At 40.1% G+C, this 25061-nt stretch overlaps 1 protein-coding gene across 3 annotated transcripts in view; it reads right to left on the reverse strand.

The window, feature by feature from the left end:
- Window positions 1–25061, reverse strand: part of fndc3ba (fibronectin type III domain containing 3Ba) — a 103868-nt gene that overhangs the window by 23539 nt on the left and 55268 nt on the right. For all 3 annotated transcript variants that reach the window (XM_023271920.3, XM_023271912.3, XM_055006176.1), the window contains 9 exons: window positions 9785–9843; window positions 6550–6701; window positions 6397–6456; window positions 6142–6280; window positions 4991–5044; window positions 4576–4700; window positions 3729–3903; window positions 3070–3156; window positions 1355–1490 (listed from right to left, as the gene is read on the reverse strand). In XM_023271920.3, coding sequence (XP_023127688.2) covers window positions 1355–1490; window positions 3070–3156; window positions 3729–3903; window positions 4576–4700; window positions 4991–5044; window positions 6142–6280; window positions 6397–6456; window positions 6550–6701; window positions 9785–9843 — 987 coding nt within the window. The remainder of the gene's footprint in view (window positions 1–1354; window positions 1491–3069; window positions 3157–3728; window positions 3904–4575; window positions 4701–4990; window positions 5045–6141; window positions 6281–6396; window positions 6457–6549; window positions 6702–9784; window positions 9844–25061) is intronic.

The following is a 25061-nucleotide window of genomic DNA, read 5'->3' on the forward strand; positions in this document are numbered from 1 at the left end:
CAATGAAGCTGTGGTGGGAAACTGTTTTCATTTGTATGTATACAATATTAAAGAAACCTTTCAGGCATAACGGTGAAATAATATACTTGATTTATTTGGAGATTGTAGATGAACACTTCTGAAAAGAACTCTCCTGGCTGTGCCTCAACTCATACATATTGTATCAGTAACTACAATTAGAAAATGATGGTTTTAAATCTGTGAACCTCAACAAGTATCTGGGCATTTTTACTCCTGTCACATTGTAAGTCACTGTGGACTCGTGTTTTTTTTTTTACTGCAATATAAAGTCTTGCACCTCTATGGAAACAACACAACCAAGGACAGAAGTGGAGAAAACTCAAAAGGCATGCAGCATGACACATGTATAATGCCATAAAACATAATTAATCTGAATTGTTAATTTAGCTTAATTGAAACAACAAACAGAAATGAACATGTACAGCATTTTTCCAATTGCTAACCGGTGTTACTAATACTAAAGAAAAAAAATACTCAAAATGCTATATATATATATATATATATATATATATATATATATATATATATATATATATATATATATATATATATATATATATATATATATATATATATATATATATATAGTAATACTTGGATTTTAATTTTTTTTTTCTCATACTTGTCTCCTATCTGCTTTGTGCAAACACTACTGCCGTTCAGTCAAATATTCCCTGAAATTTTGTCAGGTGCTGGTTGCAGTCAGAGGATTTTTTATTTTTTTACAGAATCTGGTTCGTGCGTGTGATTTATTTTGTGAAAATTCCTAAAAATAAAGTGGTTTAAATGAAGTATCACAATTTCTAAGCTTAGGTTTCGGAAAATGTTCAGTTCAAGAACTGGACACCACTTGGAAACTTGAAACTCAGACAATTCTTCCTGTTTTTACACTTTCTGTCATTTTTACATTTTATTTTAAAAAATAGGTAACGTGCCTTTCAAACCTTTTGAATTTTGGGTTCAGAATAGTAACAAGTAAGTACTTGGGGGGGGGAGATGCAATTCACAGTTCATCACTTTGAAATAGCCAAATTATAGCAACTGTAAAAATCGCACAACTTACTACAAAAATGTATTTACCTCAAAACTGGACTGTTTCTAAAGCTAAATAGTGACTGAGATGTGTGTCATGTCTGCTACTTCTTGTTTCAAGCATGTGTGTGTTTGTCTCCAAAATTTCACCAAACAATTGAGCAACACATTTTTGGAAATATGACTAAAGCTATCAGAATAAATAGAAAACATTGACCTTTTTGAATGCAACAGTTCCATTTGCATGTTTTAATCACAGTACGTAAGTGTGCGTGTGCATTTAAATACTGTGTCTGTTTACCCCATGTGACAGTAAATCCGTAGGGTGTCGCTCCGGTGACACAGGGGGTAGATGGAGGGCCTGGTTTGTCTGGATTGGTGGTGCACACCAACACTTCACTGGGACTGCTCTTTCCCTCCATGTTTGATGCTATGAGCTGCAGGGAGGCGAAGAGACAGAACGGAGGGTTAAAGACAGGTACAGCACAGGACAAAAGTAAAAAAGGTCAGAGAGGGTGAAGACGGTGGGGAAAGGACGACACAAAGAAAGGATGGTAAGAAGCAGAAGCAGGGGACTTGGAAGAAATAAGGCGAGAAGAGAACACATCGAGGAATCTATCAGAAAAGTGCAGTAATTGTCCTGATTAATAGGTGCCATTACTCTCAGCTCCTTCATCTGTGGTTTCTCCTGGCTTCTCTGTCATCATTTCTCATCAGTTCACTCCCTCCATTACCCCAGCCAATGGACAATCAATTTGTTTTGTTCTCAGATGTTCACTCCACATGAACAACAAAAAAGAACACAGACCGTGTGCGATCATGTGTGTTTGTGTCTTCAAGCATCCGAAGCTCCATCTGACAGTGTTGTGTGTGAAAGTACATGTAAGGTCTTGCTTGACATGATTGCACCATAATACCCATGCAAACACATTTAGAGAGATCTGCTGCTGTGGGTACATTGTGTCTCGCAATGTCCTCACATTAAGAACAGTTACGATCATGTTTTTAGCAGAGCCGGACAGCGTTCTCGACTTGATAAATGGTTCACGAATTGCCTTGATTCGGTACTGGTTAAATTGCAGCCAATTCTCCGGTGGCAAAATGGCATATTTCTTCCTTGATTCATGGATGCTCAGCTATCACTGAAAGGCAGCTGGATGGGTTTGTATCCTTGGAAACTTTTTTTTTTTTTTTTTTTTAACTTAACCGAAATGGATTTTAGATTGATCAAGTAAGTAGCCCAAGGAAAAGAGGGTAGACTTAACACACGGGATGACTTAAGTGTTAAAAGATGCACTTCATATCTGAAATTAAACAAACACTGGTTAAACAATAGAGGTAATTCTTTGAAAGTTTAGCTTTAGTCTACTTTGAATCCCATACTGTGGAGATTTGAGCAATTTCTCTATATTTTGTTTTTGTTTAATTCTTTTTCTGTATATTTATTATAGCTGAAATAGGCAGATATCTGGAAAAAGCTAAATAAATCTGGCAAAGTAATTTAATACATCACCACAATGAGTTCCAACTGTTGACTGTTTTATTCCTAATACTACCTCTCCTGATCTGGTTAAAAAAAAGCCCTGTGATTGGCCAAAGCCTCCTATCACAGGCTACATTTTTTAAAACCTAAAAACGGAGAGGATTCACAGTAAGTATAGTTTCCTGTAAGACTACTGAAATTAAAATATGCTGAGAGGTTCGTTGACATTTTTGCCAAATAGCACCAAACAAACTTGCCTACTCCAGCTTTAAAGTGTTCTATCTTGCTTTATATTTTGCTTGTTTAATCTACACAGCAACACAAGTATGAAACACTGAATTCAGTGTCAACCTTATCATCTAGCTATTTCAAAAAAAAGTCAAACTATTCCTTTAAAGAAGAATTATAAATGGAAGTACATAAGAAGTTAACATGATCATCATTTTCTATCTCCACAAACTTTCTGATTCCACAAATACGTCGCTGATGTGCACAAACAGGAACTTTCACATCCACGTCATGCCGTCACTTACCCTGAATTTATACTGTGTACTCCGCTTCAGGCCTTGTACAGTACAGGTCAAGTTTTCTCCAGTGTACTTTGGATGAAAGTCTGTTCCCTGTAGGAGATAAAACTGTCAGTGGCCTGTGTGTGAATGTGTGTGTCAGGGTTATTTCTTACAGTGTGTATTTGCATTAAATTACGTTTTGGAGCATATGGATGCAATAGATGCTGACTTTTTTGCTGATTTTACATTTACATATAGATATAAAGTTTGTGAAAGACAGAAAAAAAGTGTGTGTGAGCATCTGGTGCAGCTTCCAAATACAATATATGCTGAAGAATATGTACAGGTGTGTTTCTATGTGTGTGCTTCTGTACTATCAGATTTATAGCTGTGTATCTGTAATATATTTACCCAAACCCTTTTCAGCAGATTATGGATGTACTTTTCAATATTTGCTCATAATTCTTTTCAAAATGCATTGCTTTCTGAGATTTTTCTATTTTCTCTTTTATTATTACTTCCTGGGGGATTCAATTGACCGACAGCTGCAGTAAAATAACATACAGCCTGGATATGGACACATAAACTGGACACAATCTAATAAAAAAAAAAAAAAGGCTAGATAAGATGTGGTACCTTCCACTTTCAATTCTGTGAGGAAAATGTGAGCGTGCGGTACTCACGCTGTTGTCCTCCTGGATCTCGAGTGTGTATTTGAGCTGCTCCTCGCTGGGACTGCCCTCGGGACGCCCCCACTCCAGGGTCACCCAGGACACCCCTGCCCTGACCAGCCGTGGTGCCAGAGGCAGAGCGGGCAGAGTGCCCATGGTGTAAAACACCACCTCTGTACTGAAGCCACTACACAAAAAACACACTCCCATTTCACTCACAATTCATGTTTTCATTTAAAATGCTGAAGCAAGTGATTGACTTGTACAGGAGGCAGGAGATGCTGTGTGTGTGGTGAATCACAAACGCAGCAGAGACGGAGGGACGAGCATTTTTTAAAAAGCGACAGCTGAAAGTGCTCATTTGACGGGAGTGAGGGGATGCATGTGGGGTTGCAGGTGATTGCTGGCAAAAAAGATGGAGGGCTTGTGTGTGTGTGCAGACTATGTTTGCGTGGCCACGACTTCAAATGTGAACCGAGCTGAAGGATGTGTTCAGGCCGCTTTGAGTTCATCCACAGAGCTAATATCCCCCTCGCTCTCGCTCCCCTGAATCACCTCCTCCCTTCCCCTTGTCACCCTAACGACTGCAGGCGAGATGCTCCCCGCCATAATGACAAAGAGGAGACAGGAGAAATGGAGGGAAAATGGGAAAGAGGGAAAAAGGGCTCATGTCACATGCAGAATAATAGCTTCAGGTAGGCTGGTGCATGTTTGTGTCTCCGTCTGCCATCATGGGGGGTGGAAAAAAGCCATGACACCTGCCTTCCGTGCTGCTGAATTTATGAGGATGTGCGCGCCAATGCATTTTTTTTACAGTGTGAATATATTACATATGTGTTTGTGTATTCAGAAACGCTACCTCGTGCCAATGTCGTTGTGTGCAGCCACTCTGAACGTGTAGCCACAGGCGGGGAACAGTCGTGTCAGCTTACAGTGTCTCTGGCTCCCAAAGTAACATTCTCTGAAAACACTGTTCTTCTTTCCCTGCAGAGGAAAGAAGAGGGCAGAAAAAGAAAAAAGAAAGAAAGACAACAACACGATTGATTAGATTAATCGCGAAATAATTTTAAAAAAAGGATAAAGAATAGTATGACAAAGTATGACTGGGAGTAGAAGAAGAAAGCCAGCTATTGATTGGAAACGCATAATTCACAATCTTATTACATCTTGTCTCAAGGAAGTGAGTGTTAACATCCTTGTGGCGACATCTGCAAGTGCTTTTTTGAGGTGAGAGTAAAGTATGATGGATGACAGCGAAAGACAGACAGACTTACCTCATCCCACTCGAGAAGGTAGTTTGTGATTTTGGATCCGTTGTCACCTGGGGGCTGAGGATGACAGAGGAAATGGACCGCATGAGGCAGACAAGAGACAAGAGAGAGATTGAGAGATTAGCCCAGGATAAAAGACTGTGACAATAAGATGGACAAAATGCCTGCTGTGTTTTTATGATTGGCCTCATGTCTTGTCTGGGTGACTGATGTCACTCTTTATCAGTGACAGTGTGAATGGATCAAAATTATTCACTAAAAAGAGAAGGTTAGGGAGGATACAGGGATGCACCCTGAAGGTATTGTGCAAGATTGCAAGAATGTCTACGAGGTGCTGCAGGGCTGGTAAAGTCAAACCAGGAGGTAAACCAAGAGAAGGAAAAAAAGTTTTATTTTTCCAAAGAATATCTGGTAGACATGGACTCACTGGAATAGCCATAAAGAATCTAAGTTTAACAACTTGTCAATCTGTTCACAGATTAGACAGATTTATAAAGCATCAAATCTGATTTTAACACCATGATGTTTAAACACTGTGACATTTCTTGCAGTGAAAATAGTTGGAGTATCTTCATGATAAACTATCCATCCATCCATTATCTTTACAACACTTAACCCTCATTAGGTTCGCGAGGAGCTGGAATAGATCCCAGCTGATTTAGGGTGAAGGTAGGGGACACCCTGGACAGGTCACCAGTCTATCGCAGGGATACACATAGAGACAAAGAAGCACACTCACATTCACACCTACGGACAATTTAGAATCACCAGTTAACCTCAGCATGTTTTTGGACTGTGGGAGGAAGCCGGAGTAACCAGAGAATATCCACACATGCACTGGGAGAACATGGAAACTCCACAGGAAAAGATCCCAGGCCCTGACCAGGACGTGAACCAGGGATCTTCTAGCTCCTGATAAACTAGTACAATTTAATCCTCTGAAAAATGGTTAAAAGGACATTTTTTCTTTTTCAAAATGTGAAAATGACACCTTTTATCAGAGTCAGAAACTCATAAAATAGAAATAATGATCAGATTTTTTTACTTTTTTAACAGTTCCCAAATACATCATGTTTGATGCATGTTTCTGAAAACAACAAAAACACTGATAATTAATCAGGAGTGTTTGGACATGAAGACGTCTGTGTCTGTACCTTCCACTGTAGGGTGAGGGTGCTCTTTGTGCGGTGGGAGAGCTTTGGGGTTAACGGGACGTCAGGGACGCTGCAGTGTGTGGTGAACGAACCGGCCTCTGAACACGAGCCTCGAACCGAGTTGTACATTGCTGACACCCTGACAAAAGAAAAAAGAAGACACCACACATGTTTAAAGTGTTTTTAAGCAACATTCAGAAGATTCCTGTTCCTGCATCAAGTGAAGCTTGAACTTAGATTAAAAAGCTTCCCTACCGTACGTGGTAGTCTGTTGCTGGCCTTAGGTCTTTCAGATGGTACTCCAATTCTTCCCCACTGAAACACAACACAGGTGAAACGCAAACGTCACACCGTTGCACTTTGAATGAGCTTCTGCTGTATCCTATCATCTTGGAGGACTCGTCTTACCTGTATATAAGACGATACTTTCCGTCTCGTCCCTTATCTGAGAGCGAGACCTCAAAGGAGCAGGACACAGGCAAACCGTTACTATGCCTGTTCACCAGCCCTGCTGGGGGGGCCCAGGATAGCCGTGCAGCCCGTGCCTGAACATTAGACACCTGTAAGACACAAAGAAGCACAAATACTGCAAGTTATATACACAATTAAAGCGAGAACAACTCACAATTTGCACTTTTTTCCCATGTATGTAGTGTGATTTTTGTACAGGACAATTAATTCCGACATATTTTTCGATTCCTAAATGTTCCTTTCTATTCTATTTCATCATATACTGCTGTATTTAATTAATTTTTTGTTAATTAGTCCTCTGAATAGATACAATTGTTCTATCAAATGTGTTTTTTGCAGTAGTTGAATGTGTATGAGCGTTTTTATTTGACTCTTCATGTATGAACATGTGCATCATTGGAAAACAATGTGTTAGTGAAACCATTACTTCAGATTTAGCTGTTGTTTCAAGCTCAGGTACATTAACACCAGTAATAAGAAAATTTAAAAGAACAAACCTAAAAAAGAAGCCTGCATGTCTGTCTGGTTACAAGTGCATGCATGTTGATATAAGCTTTACTTGCTGCAAATGGTGGGCTAACCAATTTGGCATGATTTAACACAACCTGCGGCCTTTTTAGACCCAATATTCACTGAATTTGTGCCCTGATGTTAATGCAAACAAACATCTGAGGAAAGAAAACAAACATCATTTGTCACAACATTTGCTAAGAATCTTGATTGCAGTTATCTGCTTTTTATGACATCATAAACTGTATGAGACACTGATTAAATTTATCACCATTAAGGCCACTTTTTCACTCTAATCCTATTAATCTTTTTGCTTATATGAACACAGTAAGTTAATAAAATGTCATTACTTGCACATAATAGTGATTTATGCATCTACGCCTTAATGTGCAAGAACACTGGGTGCATTCTAATACACATACAATCTTAAGCTAGAAAAAGATTTAGTGTATCCAAATATGTCAAATGTAGTATTCCAAAAATACAAGGATATCCTACTACATCCTGTCGGAATGTGCAGTATGTAAGACATTAGGCTATTCTGGCCGTTCTGACCCACAATCCTTTGCATAGCAGAACAAAACGTCACATACATCACAGTGTCTCATGCGAGTATAAACAAGCTGGAGCTGTGGAGAGCACATAGACAGATGACAGCTCATTACGTACGACAGACTGCAACGAAAGTTTGAGCAAAAAGGTCAAGGCTTCAGGCGCAGTATTACGAAGAAATAGTATGTACCGACTGAATACATATTGCATGCAGAAGTATGTATTGAGGGCAGCTGTAGTGCACAGCGAAAGGCAAAAAAAGGAAAGGTATGCAATGCAGGAGCAGTGTCAGAGAGAGAAAAGTTAAAAGCTTAAGTAAGCCATTATTCTAATTATATGGGAGCATTTGAAGCATAGACATATGTAGCATGTAAGCATAAAGACAAAGACGTCAGGTGTAAAGTTGAATACTAGGAGTTCAAATCTGAACCTTCATACATGTCCAGTTTGCCTGTACTTACAAAGGACTGTAAAGGTCCCACATAATGAATCATCATTTCAATGTTATCATGCTTATTCTTTTTAATTCTCTAATAGCTGCTTAGCTGTGCATAACAACTTCTAGCTACAAAAAGACAACAGTCACATTGTCCCTAGTTACATTTATTTATTTGTCAAGTCTTTTCTACTCAATACCTCTGTGTTTTGGGAATATAGACATCTCTGAGTAAACAGCACAAAATATCCGCAAGGTATTCTCATGGGCTGAATGAGCAAAACTTTTCCCAGTATTCATGGTGACAAAGGTTTGTTTCTTATGTGAGCCACAGTTTATTTACTTTATGCCCTCCTACGTAAGTGGAATGCCCACCACAGCTGTTTGTGAGATTTATACAAAGAGATCAGTTTGGGAAATTGCTTTTGATGAAACATAAAGTAATTAGGTAAAGGTGTCTTTAGAAATCAATTAGTCGTATGCTCTGCCATGTAAAAATATCAATATTAATGTTTAGTAAGCAATGGAGTGGTGTAACTGTGAATACTGGTGATAAACTTCATGTGCATGTAAATGTAGTTTGTGATTTTCGGTGCATCCAGGTCATCTGAGGCAAAAAAGTGTTGAGGCAAATTATGCCTTTTCCTTGTTTATCTCTCTCTCACTCCCCCATCTACTCCCATATTTCAACTGAGCTGAAACAGATGAAATTTATTGCTATAAGAGCAAACAACATTTTTTAAATGTTTTTTCATAAAAGCTCTTCCTCTGCAACACCTTCCACCGTACAGCTGAAATCCATCAAGGAGCACATTTGCTGTCCGTCTGTTCTCTTTATACACACTTGTATCAAACTAGTGCCTTCTTTATAAATGCATTACGGTAATAGACAGCGACGGTGCATCACATCTGCAGTTTATGAGACAAAACAGCAATCACTGACACAAGGAAATCTCTGAATTGCTCTACACCTTCTTTCCTTCCGCTTAGTATTTCGTCTCAGTCTCAGATATAATCAGTATAGAGATCATCCAAGTTTATGTGAGCAGATAAAATGCTGCTGTTCATCAGTTTCAGCTGTCTTTCACGCATTTCTCAGCAGCCGCACCTCCTTTTATACTACATTTCCCGCATCTTTCATTGCTCCATTATCACTATCTGTTTTAACTCCTCGCAGATGTTAAATGGTCCAATTGCACAGCCTGCTGATCAAACTGCTTCAAACTGGAAGTGAGCAATTCCTCGCTGCCAAACCATGTCTGCATGGCACCCGCTCATTCATTCACATTCCCCTTGGGGAAGGGAAGGAAAGAAAAAAAAAACTGTTAGAGTGTTTACAGCGTTTTTCATCTGATGGAGGCTCAGTGGTAAGTATAGGAGATGGGTGAGCAGATGCTGCCCTCATGTGGCCACAGTGAGCACAACTTAGATAATCTAACCAAACCTTTAAAAAAAAACAAAAAAAATGAGGCAGAGATACACTGCAGACACAAATCACAGCAGTTATTATGGTTAGTGTGCAAATTTGGCTTTCTTAGGAATAACAGAGACAAGATAAAAATGTGGAAAACTCATTAATACTCATGCCAGCTATGACTGCATCAGACAAGGAGGTGATTGATGATAGTGGTTAGAAGTGTGTGCGCAATTGTGGGAAGAGGTACGCATACCAACCTGTGGTTTGTCGATTGTAGACAGCATGTCTTGAACACGCTTCCCCTCTGAATCATGATCTGAGGAGACAGAGACAGAGGAATAAATAAATAGGAGAATATATTTCCAGCAAAGAAGAGAAACTGTGTTTGTGTAACATGTGGGGTAAAGTTCTGAAGACACTTGTGCCACATGTCGCGCCATAATTGCAATCTGTGTGTACAGTTTCTACATTTCTGAATATGATTCCGACTGCTTTTTAATTAAAACTGAAAAGAAGGAAAAGATCATTTCACCATCCTTAAGTTACAAAACAGATGCACATTAGCAATTTTGGCAGTGGTGTAGAAAACGCGGCTGTTGATTGACAAGATGAATATTTTCATTTCCCACAGGCCATGTTCTTGGGATATCTGGAAATCTATGGTTCATTATTGTCCAAGGGCAGCCAAAGTTTGCATCTAGATTGAGGAAGTTGCAGGGTTGAAAAACTCAGCAAAAATGCATTTTCAATTCCCTTAATCGACTCTAATATTGTCCATGAACATATTCTGTCCAACTTGTAATTCAGTCATCTGTGAAAACAGAACAAGAATAGCCCAAAAACAGAGTAAAAACAGACCTAAATTCTTTAGAAAGCGTGTTGTCTCATGGTGAGTGATGCAACACTTGTTTTCCTGAACAACTGCCTATTTCATCTCATCAAGTCATGATGAACACAGCAGAAAAAAAACCACTATATCATCCAGTGTTACACAGAAAAAGCATTAGTCACGAATTCCTGACCTAGAGCGAATAAAACGGGGATCACGAAAAAATAAATAAAATATGACTCATATTCCACAATGACTTGTCTGCTCATGTACATGGAAACTGTTGATTATCTTTGGAGTCATTAGTTCATAGAAACCATTATCCTCATCATTATTATGTATCATTTTCAATCAATTGTCGCTACACCTGTGAATAATTATTCACAGAAACATTTGACGTCAGCTGCTGCTGTAGACCTGCAGCACAGCTCATTATGTGTGACATTAGGCTGAGTACGATGCCATATGTATGTAGTGAGTGTTGCTGTGATGCTTTGCTATATCTTGTAAGAGCACAAGCCTACAAAGAAAATCCAGATTTAATTATCTGCCCTAGAACCTCTTCACGAAGTGTTTTTTTTTTTTTAACTTTCAGACAATATATTAAACTAAATATAGCTGTCAATTACAGCAAATATGATTAAATAAAATCTTTTCGAACACTGAGGATGTAATTATTATACACACTTAATGACAGAGTAGAGAAAAAAAGTGTTGTGGCTTATTATCATGCACCATAGAGTTATACACACCCTCAATTAGTTCACGTTCAGGAAATTAATTCAGAGCTATTTTGACAATCAGTTTTTCATTTAAGGTTTGTATTAAGTCATAATACCCAAACTGTTTTTGTTCCTCTTTATGAAATTGGAGAAATAGGACACCAAATATATGAAGCTGTCACTTTGGACTCCAGGGGATGGTGAAAGTCATTATTTCCTGACATTTTGTTAAAAAAATTAAAAAAAAATATCAACTGCTTAATTAAAAAAAAAAACTATCAAAACAACAGTTGATAGTAGAAATAATTATTAGCTGCAGCCCATAAAACCATAAAGGCAACTTATAAGCATAAAAATATCGTAATGCGTTATGAGGTGGGCTTTTCTTTTTGCTCCACCAACTGATTGCGTCATGAGATTACAGGAAAGCCCCTCTGAGAGTGAGATTGTAAGGGTTCACACACACATGGTATAAACACATGCACAGGTCTGGCCCACTGACACATGTCTAGAGGTGATTTAGTGGACGCTGGAGGTTGTTATGAGGGCGAGCACAAGTGAACGAGTGCGCACATGTGTGTGTGTGTGTGTGTGTGTGTGTGTGTGTGTGTGTGTGTGTGTGTGTGTGTGTGTGTGTGTGTGTGTGTGTGTGTGTGTGTGTGTGTGTGTGTGTGTGTGATCCCCAAAGTTGAGGATTTTCCGACCAGAGGAGAGCTGCTTTCTCCATCTGAGTCTGACCGCTCTAAATCACACAGGATGCACATGTGTGAATCTGGTCTGAAATACAAAACCAGTATCAAACTACTATGTTACACAACTGAGGAGACACAAACAGCTGCACACATGGATGGACGTTAATGCAGATATATATACACACACGCAAAGGATTGTGTCTAAAAGTAGGGGTAGGCCGATTATCGGCCTGGCTGATTATCAAGGCCGATATTTGGCGTATAGGTATTGGTGTTACTAATGACCCTGATGAAGTAATGATTGCTATAATATACTACTCTATGGTCTCAGAAATGTCTCTCAGAGACTGCAAAAACTGAAAAAGAAACACAAACTGCTGCCACAAACCAGAAAGTTAGCTACTCTTACATAGGCTAAGGCTATGCTAACAGCTAATGGCTAAGTTTGAAGGCAACGACAAATTAAATCGAAATATCGTCGGGAAAATTAATAATTCTTTTAATTATGGGCCTTAGTGGCTATAAAAGTTATAGAACTGAGAAAGATTAATAAAAAAGAGAAGAACAGCAGCAAAACTGCAGGAGACAAACAGATCAATTTCTCAGTCGATCTCACACAACCATAGCTATCATATATTGTATATTTCAATTTTATATTTTCAATTATAGTCACCCTTACTAATAAGGAGAGAATGAGGAGAATAACTAAGAAGCCTAGTTATGAATGGCATGTTTGTTGCTATCACATGATGTTAAAATATTACAGCTAATGTATATCGGGTCCAAATATTGGATATCAGCATTTCTTGATTACCAATAATCTGTATCGACCCAAAAGTCCATATTGGTCGATCCCTACTCAGTGCTAAACTTTCATATATAATAGATAGGCATGCACGATATTGATCATCATTGATATCGGCCAATAATTCCTGTTTGAAAATGTTACCTAAAAAATAAATATGGCGTGCTTTCCATGTAAGTTGAAGTAGTTTTATTATTTTTCCAAGTGAATGCATATTTAAGTAGGCATTGGGATATTTTAATTTCAAAAATCTGATATTTTTGGAAATTAGGTGACTAAAATGTGCGCATATATCAGTATTATCATGTGCAATCAACCAAAATTAGATGGAAAATAATGCACATAGACACACACGAACATGTGGGTGTTCTTGGAGATATGAATGACACTCGTTCACACACATGTCCATGCTGCTTTTTTGCCATCAGAGGCAACTTTGGGTTCAGTGTCTTGCCCAAAGACACTATGGCACAGGGACACGAGGGACGCGGGGATCGAACTTGAGATTAGTGGGCAACCTGCTCCACCACCTGAGCCACAGCCGTCCTGTATGGGTGCTGTCGGTGCCTCTGACAGGTTCTATGGAGCAGAGGGCCTTACTGTGCCTGGGGGCAATATGAGTCATGGCAACAGTGATGTCATGGAAGCACAACCTCAATTTGACCTCCCTGTGTGTGAGTGTGTTAGAATAGAAAAAGCAACAGCAAAAAAAAAGACAGACTGTGTGTGTGTGTGTGTGTGTGTGTGTGTGTGTGTGTGTGTGTGTGTGTGTGTGTGTGTGTGTGTGTGTGTGTGTGTGTGTGTGTCTCAGTATCAGGTTACAGGAGGTTGGTGATGGGCGATAGGAGGAGGGGAGTTAAGCTACTGTGTGTGTGCTGGCAGCGCTGGAAGAGTTCAACAGGTGAAGTACACATTCTGCATCACTGCTCGACACATTGGCTCATTAGCGCTCCCCTTTTCTTTTTTCTCCTTCTTCTTTTTTTATATACATACACTTGTCCTCTTTCATCCACTTGGACAAAACTGGACTTTTTCTCTTTTAAGGAATAAAAAGCAGACTCATAGCTCCAGACATGAACCGCTCTGTCAAATAAAAGACTGACCCAGCTTATTCCACCCATTCATCACAGCTGAGTAAAGGAAAAAAAAAGGAGAATACGGCCTGCTTAGTGCTGCAGTCCTGTAGCTACTTGTTCAGTGAAGTTAAGAGCTCAGAGATGAGGAGCGGTGGAGTTCCTCTACAGCATCAATTCAGCTGTTGGCGTTCAGTTAAAAATCAAGATGAGTGTCCATTGAGATATCATCTCTTTGTACCTTTCTTTTTTTATTTAGTTATTTTGTCTCCACTGCAGTGAATGGAGTTAAAACAAATGAGTCAGTGATAGATTCTCAACTTCAATAATTCAGTTTATCAGCAAGCCTCATTCTAAAACATCCCCTGTGAGCAAACTGCATCTGTTGACGGCAATGAAATGTGTATTATAAGTATATATATATATATAAGTATTATAATTCAGTGTTGTCTCCTCAAAAAAAGGAAAGAAAAAGAAACCCACAACACAAGTTACCCTTAAATAATATGACAGGCTATATGTATTACATTTATTTCAATAAATAGATGCTTTAAATGCCCTTCGTTTTCTAATGTTGAATATCTAAAACTTAACACCCACTTCTGTTTTACTACTTAAGGGATTTCTTCCACTGAAAAATAAGTATTTAATAGCAAAGTAAATATTTCTGACATAATCTTAAACCCCACTGGCATGCTATATTTAAACAAAACCATCAATATTAAAGCATTTATCAGATCCAGAAACTGTTAAAAAAAAAGAAAAAAATGGAAAAATCATCCATATCAATTTTCTGACAGTCCTTCAACTAACTCATCATTCCGCCTGAAAGCTTAACCAACTCAAAGCTTGAAATTTGATGACGTACTTTGAAAACTTATGCTTTTCTCTATTTTATTATTTATGGCATCCTAACTTTATTACACTACACAAAAAGGCATGTTTGACTTCCCTCTCCTAGTCATGGTTGTGTTGTTTCCACAGAGGTCTGGGCCTCTATATTGCAGAGAAAATGAGTCCACAGTGAGCAAAAAACGCCCAGAAACTGCTGTTCGTATTTATTATTCAGGCTGTATGTATTTCAACCTGTCACTCATGGCTTCACTGGGGATGAGCCAGAACTTGAAGGAAAACCCTGCTGAGGTTTGAATGACCAGAAACTGAATGGCTACAACATGTACAAGTCAAGGCCATTTCAGTTGTAGGCCGAATAATACATAATATTTCAGAATGATGGGGAAAAAAACCACAAACTCAGCTTCTGATAACAGACAGGCTTATTTAATATTCCAGGAGAGCGGTAATAAAGTTTGAAAAACACGACAGTTCTACCTCACTGCTGACTGTTATGACTCGCTGTGGTTGTCCAGCTGCTTAAGTGTTTAACACAGAGCTCAACCGCAAAGAGTCGATGCTGACGGCTGCAGCAGAAACTGAGCCTCTTCCCAGTGTTAATCCACTCCACTAATGTGTCCCCACTGTCCCCCATGTCCTCAGCTATTCTGTTTTTGTGCGGCCCACGCACCCTCGCTTCCTCTCCTCGTCTGACCTCACATCCTGTCTGTGTCTGACCGCCTGTGCTTGATTACTGAGGACAGCCAGACGGAGCGAGGGAGCACAACGGACAGCAGGAAAAGAGGAGGAATGAGGGAGAACGGGGAGGTAGAGGTGAGGTGGGGAGGGGAGGGGAGGCAGCGGCGGCAGCAGCCAAAACCAGGCGAGAGGGGAATTTAGAGGAAGAAAGAGAGACAGTGAAGGACAGAGTGCAGAGAGAGAGAGAGAGGACAGGCAAGAGGAGTCTGGGTAAGAGATTAGGTACGAAAACACAAGGAAATTGAGAGACAAAGAGCGAGCCAGGGATCAGCAGAGAGGAGGAGAAAGGGAGGGATGAAAGGAGAGAGGGAGGAGAAGGCTTAGGAGGATGTGAGGCGAGGATTACACAAACTTTTGTGACATCATCAGAACGCGCAGAGCAGATGCGCACCGCTGATCACAATGTGGTAGTAGCTGTAGTGTGACTCACTCCTGACAAATCTAGGCCGGCTTCACGAAAAGTCACAAAAGTATACTGGAATTATACTGGAAATATACTGGAATCCTGGGTTTATTTATTGTCGTTTGCAGTGGGATGAGCCGCTGGTTCTTGCAGTATTTCCCTCACTGTATATTTCCACTGAAGAGTTTGCTTTTAATGTCGTCTTTAATGTTCCCCAACATAGGAACACAAGTCACTCGTATTTTTAAAATACTGCTAAATTATTGTCATCATCAGTTTTAATCATTTCAACTTTGTTTCTGATAAAGCTTTTTCGGTCACTTCAGAATGTTGGAAGGTCCAACATAATTGGATACTTCTTAAAGTCTCCTTTATTTGGCCTGTAAACTTAACAAATAATGAAAAGGTTAGTAGCTCCTCCTGCTTCCAGTCTTTATGCTAAGCTAAAATGGCTAAAAGGGTTGTGTCTCTGTAAGGTGGTGTTATGAGTGTAGCTCTAGGTCAAAAATCATATTTTTCCACGTGTAACAATTACTTTACCTAAAAAATGTTCTATGAAGTTTCTATAAAGTATTACTTGTAGCTTCAGCTTACAGCTAGCAATGCACACTACACAATAACACACTTTATAGAGTTATCTTCAAACATTTTATGTACACAGGCTTGACTTCAGATTTTTTTTTTTAAAATCCAGTCACCAGATCATTTCATCTTCTTGCTTATCTCACCCATTAAAGTTTTCCAACTTAGCAAAAACTTAGATTGTTTTACGGAAAAACGAATAGGACTTCTATGATGGCTAATCAAAAAGTTGCAATACTGTTCATGGTCCACGTGTGGAGTGCATCATAGTCACGCATGTTCAACATGTGCAAGGAGTAACTATCACTAGTCAGGAGAGCATTGCCATGAGCAGAAGGACCTGCGTAATGTGACTCTTTTTGACCATTGGTAGGTGCCCATTTGCAAATTTTTTCCTCGACTGCAAACACTACATTCTGTGTCAGTCAGCAGCTGGGATATTCTAACTCTCATGTTCAGGATCATCACTGGCAATAAGAAGTTGGCCTGCAGGTACCATCCAGAGAAGCAACAGCAGTTTTCACAGAGAAAGAGTCTGCAGTTTCCAAAACACATCAGGAGCAAGCTCATTGTTTTCTTCCACATTACCATAGTTGTGCAACAGGAGTTGGCTCCCAAGGGTCGTACTATCAAGGCAGAGTTCTACTGAACTTCCAGTTTTTTTGGCCACAACAACAAAACAATCCCTCTCCATCTGCTCCAGTTGCCAGATTTGGTTCCTTGTGACTTCTTCCTCTTCCCCAAAACGAAGTTCAAGTTGAAGGGTTGCTGTTTTGACACAGTTTAGGAGATTCAACGCTCATTGCAGACAATGCTTGACATGTTTGTATAACAGGACTTCCAGGGAGTTTTACAAGCTTTGCAGAGCGCTTTATCGCTGCAGATGAGGACTACCTTCATGATGATGACGGCCAAATTTAAATTGGTTACAGGTTTTTTATTTCTATAGGCGCAGTCTCTGAACCTTTTTATCACCCCTTGAACTTTCAAAACACCTGAAATAACTCCTTCACATCCTTATTCACATGTGGAACAAAGAAGAGGAACACACACCGAGTTATGTGAAGGCACTCATTCTCAAAAATTCATCCCGTCTCTGTCCATTTCATTCCTTTCTCAGCTGTCTGATTCTAGTACCTGCAGCCCTCCTCAAGAAATGTTTAAAACTTCCTTTTTTCCGAATGTCACACACTTAAAAGTGAGTTATGTCACTTGCATAAAGTGCTTCAATAAGTCAGTCGTCTCTTTGACATTGAGGAGGTTGCATTCCTCCTGCATGACGGCTTGTGGTTCTTAGACACAGTCTGTCTGCTCTGGGACAGAAAAAGACCTTTAAGGCCTGGAGAAAAAAATGCGAAAAATGTGGCAACGGCCGCTCGCTCAGCCCCCTCTCCACACACATACTGGGCCACAGGGTGCGTGTGGTGTGTCGCTCCAAAGGAACAAAGTGAGATATGATACCCATCTTTAGAAGCCTCTGATCAGGGAGAACAAAGGCAAAGTGAGGGACACTCATCTGGAAGGCAAAAGGGAGGCAAAGAGTTGAAGGAGTGGGGACAGAGTTGAGACAGAGGAAAGAGGAAAATGGAGGTAGAGAGGGGCACAGACCTTGGATTCCACACTATTATCATCTGCTGCATAGTGAGCATTCCATCTGTTCAACAGCTGGGCTACACACACTCACCCACACACACATGCACACACCCAGACACAGTGAAGAAGTTGTTGGGACATGCCTGAAATTGTGGTTGTCATGGTGAGGGTTTGGTTCTCATGGCCGTAGCACTGATCGTTTATAAAGGGGATTAGAAAGGGAGGAACGGACAGAAAGACTGGCCAACAGAAATGGAGAAGTGGACTCAGAGAGAGAGCAAATAAGGGCAGAATAGAGAAAAAAGTTAAATTCAAAATCAAATGCCAAAACAGAGAGGAACAGACAGACATGCAAATATGAACCCTGGGTATTATTGTTTTTCTCCAGTAACTTGATTTAAGGACTTCAAGTCAATGAGAAATCTAGTTTTTCTATTCAGGGTGGGGGATTGGAAAAATCGCATTTGAATAACAAGGTTTTAGAGAGTGTGCGTGTGCATGCCAAAAACTGCAGAAAGTGCAACTCTGAGGGAAGAAATAATAACAATAATAATAAAAAAAGATCATGTATCCAAAGTACAATCCAACTTATGATGAAACTAAAATAATTAAGCTGCACTATAAACACATGCAAAGCATCCTCAAGCTCCCGGTAATAAGCTAATTTCTCAGAATAATCAAGTGTTATGGGTCCATGTAAACATAGAGAAGCCGACACCTGGTCCAGTCGAGCTCTCAAAGAGAGGAGAGATGAGAGTGTCAGCTGCCAAGTGATGCACAAAGTCGCTGCGATTTTCCAAAAATGAACGTTTGCATGTGTATGTACGCGTGTTCATATAAGCCTGTCTGTGCAGCAAGCGGCACAGCAACCAGGCCAGGCGGTGGTGGATTATGGGGGATGCGTTTCTCAGAACCCTGACCCCATTCGACCCTGATCAGCCAAAAAAATGTCGAAAGAGCGACTGCAGACTGGCAGACGCAGTGGAAGGCAAATCCACTGACAGACAGCAGAGGCGGGTGGAGAGAGTGACAGTGATGGAGGAAGAAAAAGGATAACAAAGAGGCAAACATAGATAAGGCAGATGGAATGAGACACAGATACAGACTGACCAAGGCCATGTCTACACCAAAAATGATTGTGTGTGTGTGTTTAACTTTGCAGCCACATTAGATTGTCATTATCGACTACATAAAGTAATCCGTCTTTACGCACTCAAGTCCATACATTTAAACAAAAACCAATCATTACCATATGGAGAGTTGAAACAATATAGAATATGATGATTGTCTGTTAGCTGAAGTGGCCTGTCGATATCTACAATTTAGGCATTTTTACTTTATTCTGATATCTTCTGGGATCAATTTACTAAAGTCTGTCACTCACAAATTGAGGTCATACTGGCATATAATAGAGGACTCACAAGCTCATGTATGGTTTCAAGAACAATTAAAATGATCTGAAATTAGAAATCACGTCTTTCACGTTGCAAATCTGGTTTTCAGAATTTTTTATAAAGTGATCTGTATGAATGTTTAATTTGTTTTGACATGGTAACACAATTTTAAAACGTCTTTGTTTTGGATATGAATGTCATGCATGCAGCACTTTTAAATTAGATTAGTCTCTCATATCCCTCAATATAATAACGACAACTAAGTGAAAAGCGAATCTTACACTGTTGTTCCAGTTTACTAATTTAACACTAGCTTTCCCATTACTGTTGTTTTATATCATAGATGAATTGCTGATGAACATGCTGGATGTGATTCTCGCTTTCATCATCATCCCTAAGAACTCAGAAAACTTTGTTAAGTTCTATAAACTCTGTAAAAGAAGTGCCATTCCTCCTAAAACAATTTAAAGCCCAGCCAAGTGCGGTACAATGTGAAGAAAGCAAAGGTTGGCAGAAGTGTTCGCAAATCGCTCGGGGAGGCGTCTATTCAATTTGTTTAAGTCAACCAGAATTTTATCTTGCGAAAGCAGTTGAGAGGACTTAAGATATTATGTAACCCAGTTCTGGTCAATGCAAAACGGTTGGTGGCTGTAGTTTGATAGTGTGCAGAGTTTATCGCGTGAATCACAAGGTTCATTCAGCTGGATGGGGAAACGTCTGGTGTGCTCATTGTGATTGGCGAGAACAGCCTCCCCTTCTAATCCCACCAGTCCCGTTATGCGGTATCAGTGGGAAAGAAATTCCTCTGCTGGTAAAGCCATCCCTTGTTTCCTATCTATTTTCTCTACATGCCTATTGACTCTGTCCCCCAAGAATCTGTCATATATTTCTTCCTCTTTATTTTTTTTAACTCATCTCTTATCTTGCTTCTCTCAACTTTCCCCTTCCTGCTCTCCGTCTTCCACCCCACCGCCCTCCATCTTGCCCTACAAACATGGCCGTATTTGGGTTTGTGCAAAGGGGTTGGAGTTTGTGTGTGTGTGTGTGTGTGTGTGTGTGTGTGTGTGTGTGTGTGTGTGTGTGTGTGTGTGTGTGTGTGTGTGCGTGCAGAGGGGGGAGGAGGTTGAGATTATCGCCATGGCGATTCACAAAAACAGTCCAGTAAAGGGGAAGGGTGGGAATGTCTTCACACATTTCCAGGCTCGTTACTACGGTCACAGCAGGAGGAGCTGGAACAGGAGTTTGATAGTTCATATAAGAGCTGAGTCACGACTGGACTCGGTCAAAGGCCACAAGAGCAAATGAGGATGACATCAAAACCTTACAGGACTGAGTGAGATTTTCCAAACCTGGGAACAAATGTCCTAATTAAATGTTTAAAACTACCTTCTGAAGCACTGGTAAGCGATTTACTAATAATGAAACCATTAGCTGCAACTTTTAAACCTCTATTAAAGCTGCTTTATTAGACAAATTATTTCAATGTTGCTGTCATTTTCAGCAACTTTTAACAAAGTTCGCCTACGTAGCTGCAGCACATGAGTTCAGTAACCAAGGCCAAAAGAGATGAGATCTGAGACCACTGCCAATAAGTTTTGAAGTGAGATTTACTCCCTTAAAAATGTAATTTTTATTTCATGAGGAATAAACACTCGTGCTCTATTCAACAAATTCAATATCAGCAGTAGCTTATGGCAGTTTAAGTTAGAAAAATGTAGCAAAAATGGTACTACTCACTCAGTTCTCCTTATGTTACCACAACACTATATGTTTTAGCATTTACATTCATCCAATAAGTGCAACTTACGGTCACAATTTAGTTTGAGCTAGCCATGCCATGAGCAGGGTGAAACAAGAAATATCTTAGGGTAAAATAAAATAAAATATTCAGTAACTTCATACAGTCTGTCAAGCTCAGTAAAGCTTCCACAATAAATCCAATCATGCCGAGGTTAATTGAATTTTGATTATTATTGTCGTTGGCACTTTTATAATATGATTATTAAAAATGTCTGGCAAAAGGAGGCCAAAGACACATGTATTTTAGACAAAAATGCAAGAAAAAAAATATTTCAAAGAAATATGATCTAAAAGTTTCTTCAAGTCTGAGGCAATGAACGTGCCAAGAACTGACAAAACATTAAATTCCAATCGGGTTTTCCTTATTTCAAAATATCCCTCTTGGAACATTGTCCTTGTGATTGGGAATTAAGAAATCTTTAGTGGTAATTCCTTTGGTTTCGATTTACTGTGTCAACACTGAAGATGCACGAAATGTTTTCTCTGTTTTTTGTTGTGCAAGCGCAAATGAACTTTGAGAATTTCTACTCAAAATTAATTTCTGGCAGAAGAGCAGAAAAACTATATGTACATTTGAATTAGATTTAATATTCCCTCAATGTAATGGATACATGTGTTTCCACACATTTCATGCCGTAACACAGCAGACCAGTGTAATGTCTATGGCTCTGTCTTATTTTCCTCACATCCCATTCACAGAGCCAACGCGGTGGACACGGCAGTCACTGCGCACATCTGTTTTCTCCTGCAATCCACAGCACTTGGCAATGACGTAGAACCAAAGATGGAGGAGCTGAGGGAGTCGGTCCATCTGTTTCTGCTGAAATCCCAGTTTTTCGGAGTGAGAGGCAGGATCTGCGGTGATGATGATGCAGAGCCAAGATGGAGGAACAGAGGGGACGGAGCCCACATCTGTTTCTGCTCAGCTAGCAGCTCAGTTCTGAGGAAAAGGGCCTGCAGAGCTGGCTTTACTGGGGAATGGACACTGAGCTCGCCAAGTCAGCCTGCTGCCTTACTGGCACCGGGGCAACAGCCACACACACACGCACACACACACGTACAAAACGCAAGGGCATCAAGGGCAAAGTGTAGGCGGCTGTGTGTGTGTCTGTGCATGTGTGTGTGTGTGTGTGTGTGTGTGTGTGTGTGTGTGTGTGTGTGTGTGTGTGTGTGTGTGTGGTATTCTGGGTTGGACCGTACTCAGATGCGCCGGGCCAAGCAGCAACTTTGTCGGAATGTTTGTACTCTCCTCTTTAACTCTGTCTTTCCATCTCTCTCTCCTCTGTGATGTAGGAGCTATGTTTTTTTTTTCTCTTTACAAAACCTTCCATCTCTCTCATCTGTCCTTCAAATCCAGCATTCCTCCTCTCTATCTCTCTCTCTCTCTGTTTGCCCCCCTATCCTTTGGACCCTCATGCTCTGATTGTTTTACAGGAAGCCCAGTCACGGGGTGTTTGTGCATGTGTGTGTCTACATGCTGGTGTGTGTGTGTTGTTTGGTACATCGAGCTGACTCAGCCTGATCTCCAGCCCTCTACTGAGACCCTTTGAGACCAGAACAGACACCCAGCGACATGCTGACATGCTCCTGTCTGTCATGTGTGTTACTGTTGTTTGAGTTGCACAGGAGGCGCCACACAAAGCTACCAAACTCATAAGCTGAGCCGCCAGTCTCACTTTCCTTTTCCTCTTATGTCACTCATCTTAGATGGTTCCTTGTTATGCGCCCTGTGTCAGCATGGTGTGTGTGTTTATGTATTGGAAGAAGCTGTGCAGCCTCCTCTTTACTGCAGTGTAGTCAAACACAGCCTCCTCTGTATGTGTGTTTTGCATTTGAAGAGGCACTGACTTGTAAGCATACTGTATATGAATGTATGTGTGCAGGTTTGAATGTGTTTAAATGAGAGCAACAGTTAAAAAAATAATCCAGATGTGTAAACTGCCAATTTAATCTTCATAAAATTGATTTTATCACCTATCTTTAATTGGATCAAGCACAAAGGATAGATTTGGTGCTATTTACTCAGGTTTATATATAAATATATATCTTAGATTTCTGCCTACAATAGAGGTGAAAGAAATTTCATCTGTGGTGCCAAGAAATGCTGAAAAGTCACTTTTAAAAAAAATGTCTGCAGCATTGTGCTTTTTTAAAGCAACATCCCAGTTACTGTGGATAATCCACACATCTCACTGTAAATGAAATAGCTGCAACTAGTGAGTATTAGAATAAAATAAAAACAAATAAAAACATTCAATATTTACATTAATGACATTTGAAACAGGAAATAGTTTGCATTTTTGCACATTAATGATATTAAATAACAAATCATTTCTCAATTTTTATTTATAAATCTATATAATTTTAGTGAATATTCTGTGGATCGGCTGATCAGCTAATAATCTCAGCTCATGTAAACAGATTTAGAAAGACACTACATTTTATAGAGAACAGTCCCTGTGGAAACTTTGACTTGTGTGGATGATCCAGAGTAACCAGGGTATTACTTCTGGACAGAGTTGATGTCGGGCATATAAAACCAAACTTATCTGCATAGGTAACTTCTCAGGTAGCTGAGAAAACAAATTGTGGGGACAACTTTGATGAACCAACAAAACTACCCAAAAAACATAAACTATGTCCAAGGTCTGGGTGGTGAAACTTCATCAGTCATCAGTAGCAATAAGAAACTGGTTGATAGAATGCTCAGTAGCTCCACTTAAATGCACTACATGCAAACCATCATAAATGCGCATAATGAAAATGAAAAGTCTGGTTGCACGAATTAACTATAAGCATGTTAACGCCCTATAAACAGCCAATCACATCCTTCCATACTGGAGCCCTGTGTGTTAATTCATTTATGAGTGTCATTTTCATTGATAAATAGAATAAGTAGTTAAAGTAAAAGTTAGGTGTTAGAATTGGATTTTTTTTCCTCTTAGTTATTATTTAAAAGGGTCAGTAATTATTGATGTTGACTGAAATTTGAAAATCTGAATATTTTATTATGTTAAATTTTTCAGCTTTATCACACGGCCCTTTTCTTCTCTGTGCATTTGTATTGTGGATCCAGATCACTGTTAAATCACGAACAATGAGAAACACATACATATATCCCCACTTGAGCCAGATGGACTATTCCTGTGATCTGACACCCCACTGTGAGGGACTAAACCAAAGTTTTACGAAGGAGGGGCCGGCTAAATTTAAAGAAGAGCCTGACAGTCACAATTAGGGAGCCGATGAATTTACGTGCCTCTTTATGCATTTCTGTCATCACCTCTACAGGCATCCCTGTGTGCTATGTGCGTGCATGTGCATAAATGAGACATTCTGCTCTTTTTAATAACTCACAGGTACATCTGAGTGTCAAAAGACGTGTCATTAAAGACGAACAGTGCCACAAGTGAGCATGTGTGTGTGTGTGTGTGTGTGTGTGTGTGTGTGTGTGTGTGTGTGTGTGTGTGTGTGTGTGTGTCTTTGCACATGTGCCGTTCTGTCTGTGTGTGTCTGGGTGATAAGGCTGGAGCTGCGGTGTTTAAATCTCAGAGCTCAAAGGTTTCCTTCATCTCATGCAGGACTCTACAGGTATGCACCTCCACCCCCTCCCCCATCTCTCTCTCCCAACCCCCCCGCCTCCTCGCGGCTCAGCCTTCAACCAACAAGGCCGGTATTGTAGCGAGGGTAAAACGATAGCACTCGGGGACGGGTTCAGCTATGTGGTTACCCAGACAACCCCTCTTACCCGCTTCCCCACCTTCCCACCTCAATCTCTTCACCCCCCACTCCCCCGATCCCTTCACTTCAGTGAGGCTGCATTCATCCATTCATTTTTTTTTTCAGGTGACTCTCTGTGTAACAAAAAAAAAAGTGTGCGAGAAAGAGAAGAACGAAAGGTGTGTTTTATCTGGCCTGCTTGAATGCAGAGGGGCGCTGAGGTCAGAGAGGACATAGCCAGTCATGTAGAGGCACAAAAAGAGAGAATATGAGTTTCACAAAGAGACGTAAGATGGTTTCGCTCCAAGGTGACACATCCATTATTTGG

This window comes from Amphiprion ocellaris, chromosome 20 (assembly GCF_022539595.1).
Source record: "Amphiprion ocellaris isolate individual 3 ecotype Okinawa chromosome 20, ASM2253959v1, whole genome shotgun sequence".
Taxonomy (NCBI): Eukaryota; Metazoa; Chordata; class Actinopteri; family Pomacentridae; genus Amphiprion; species Amphiprion ocellaris.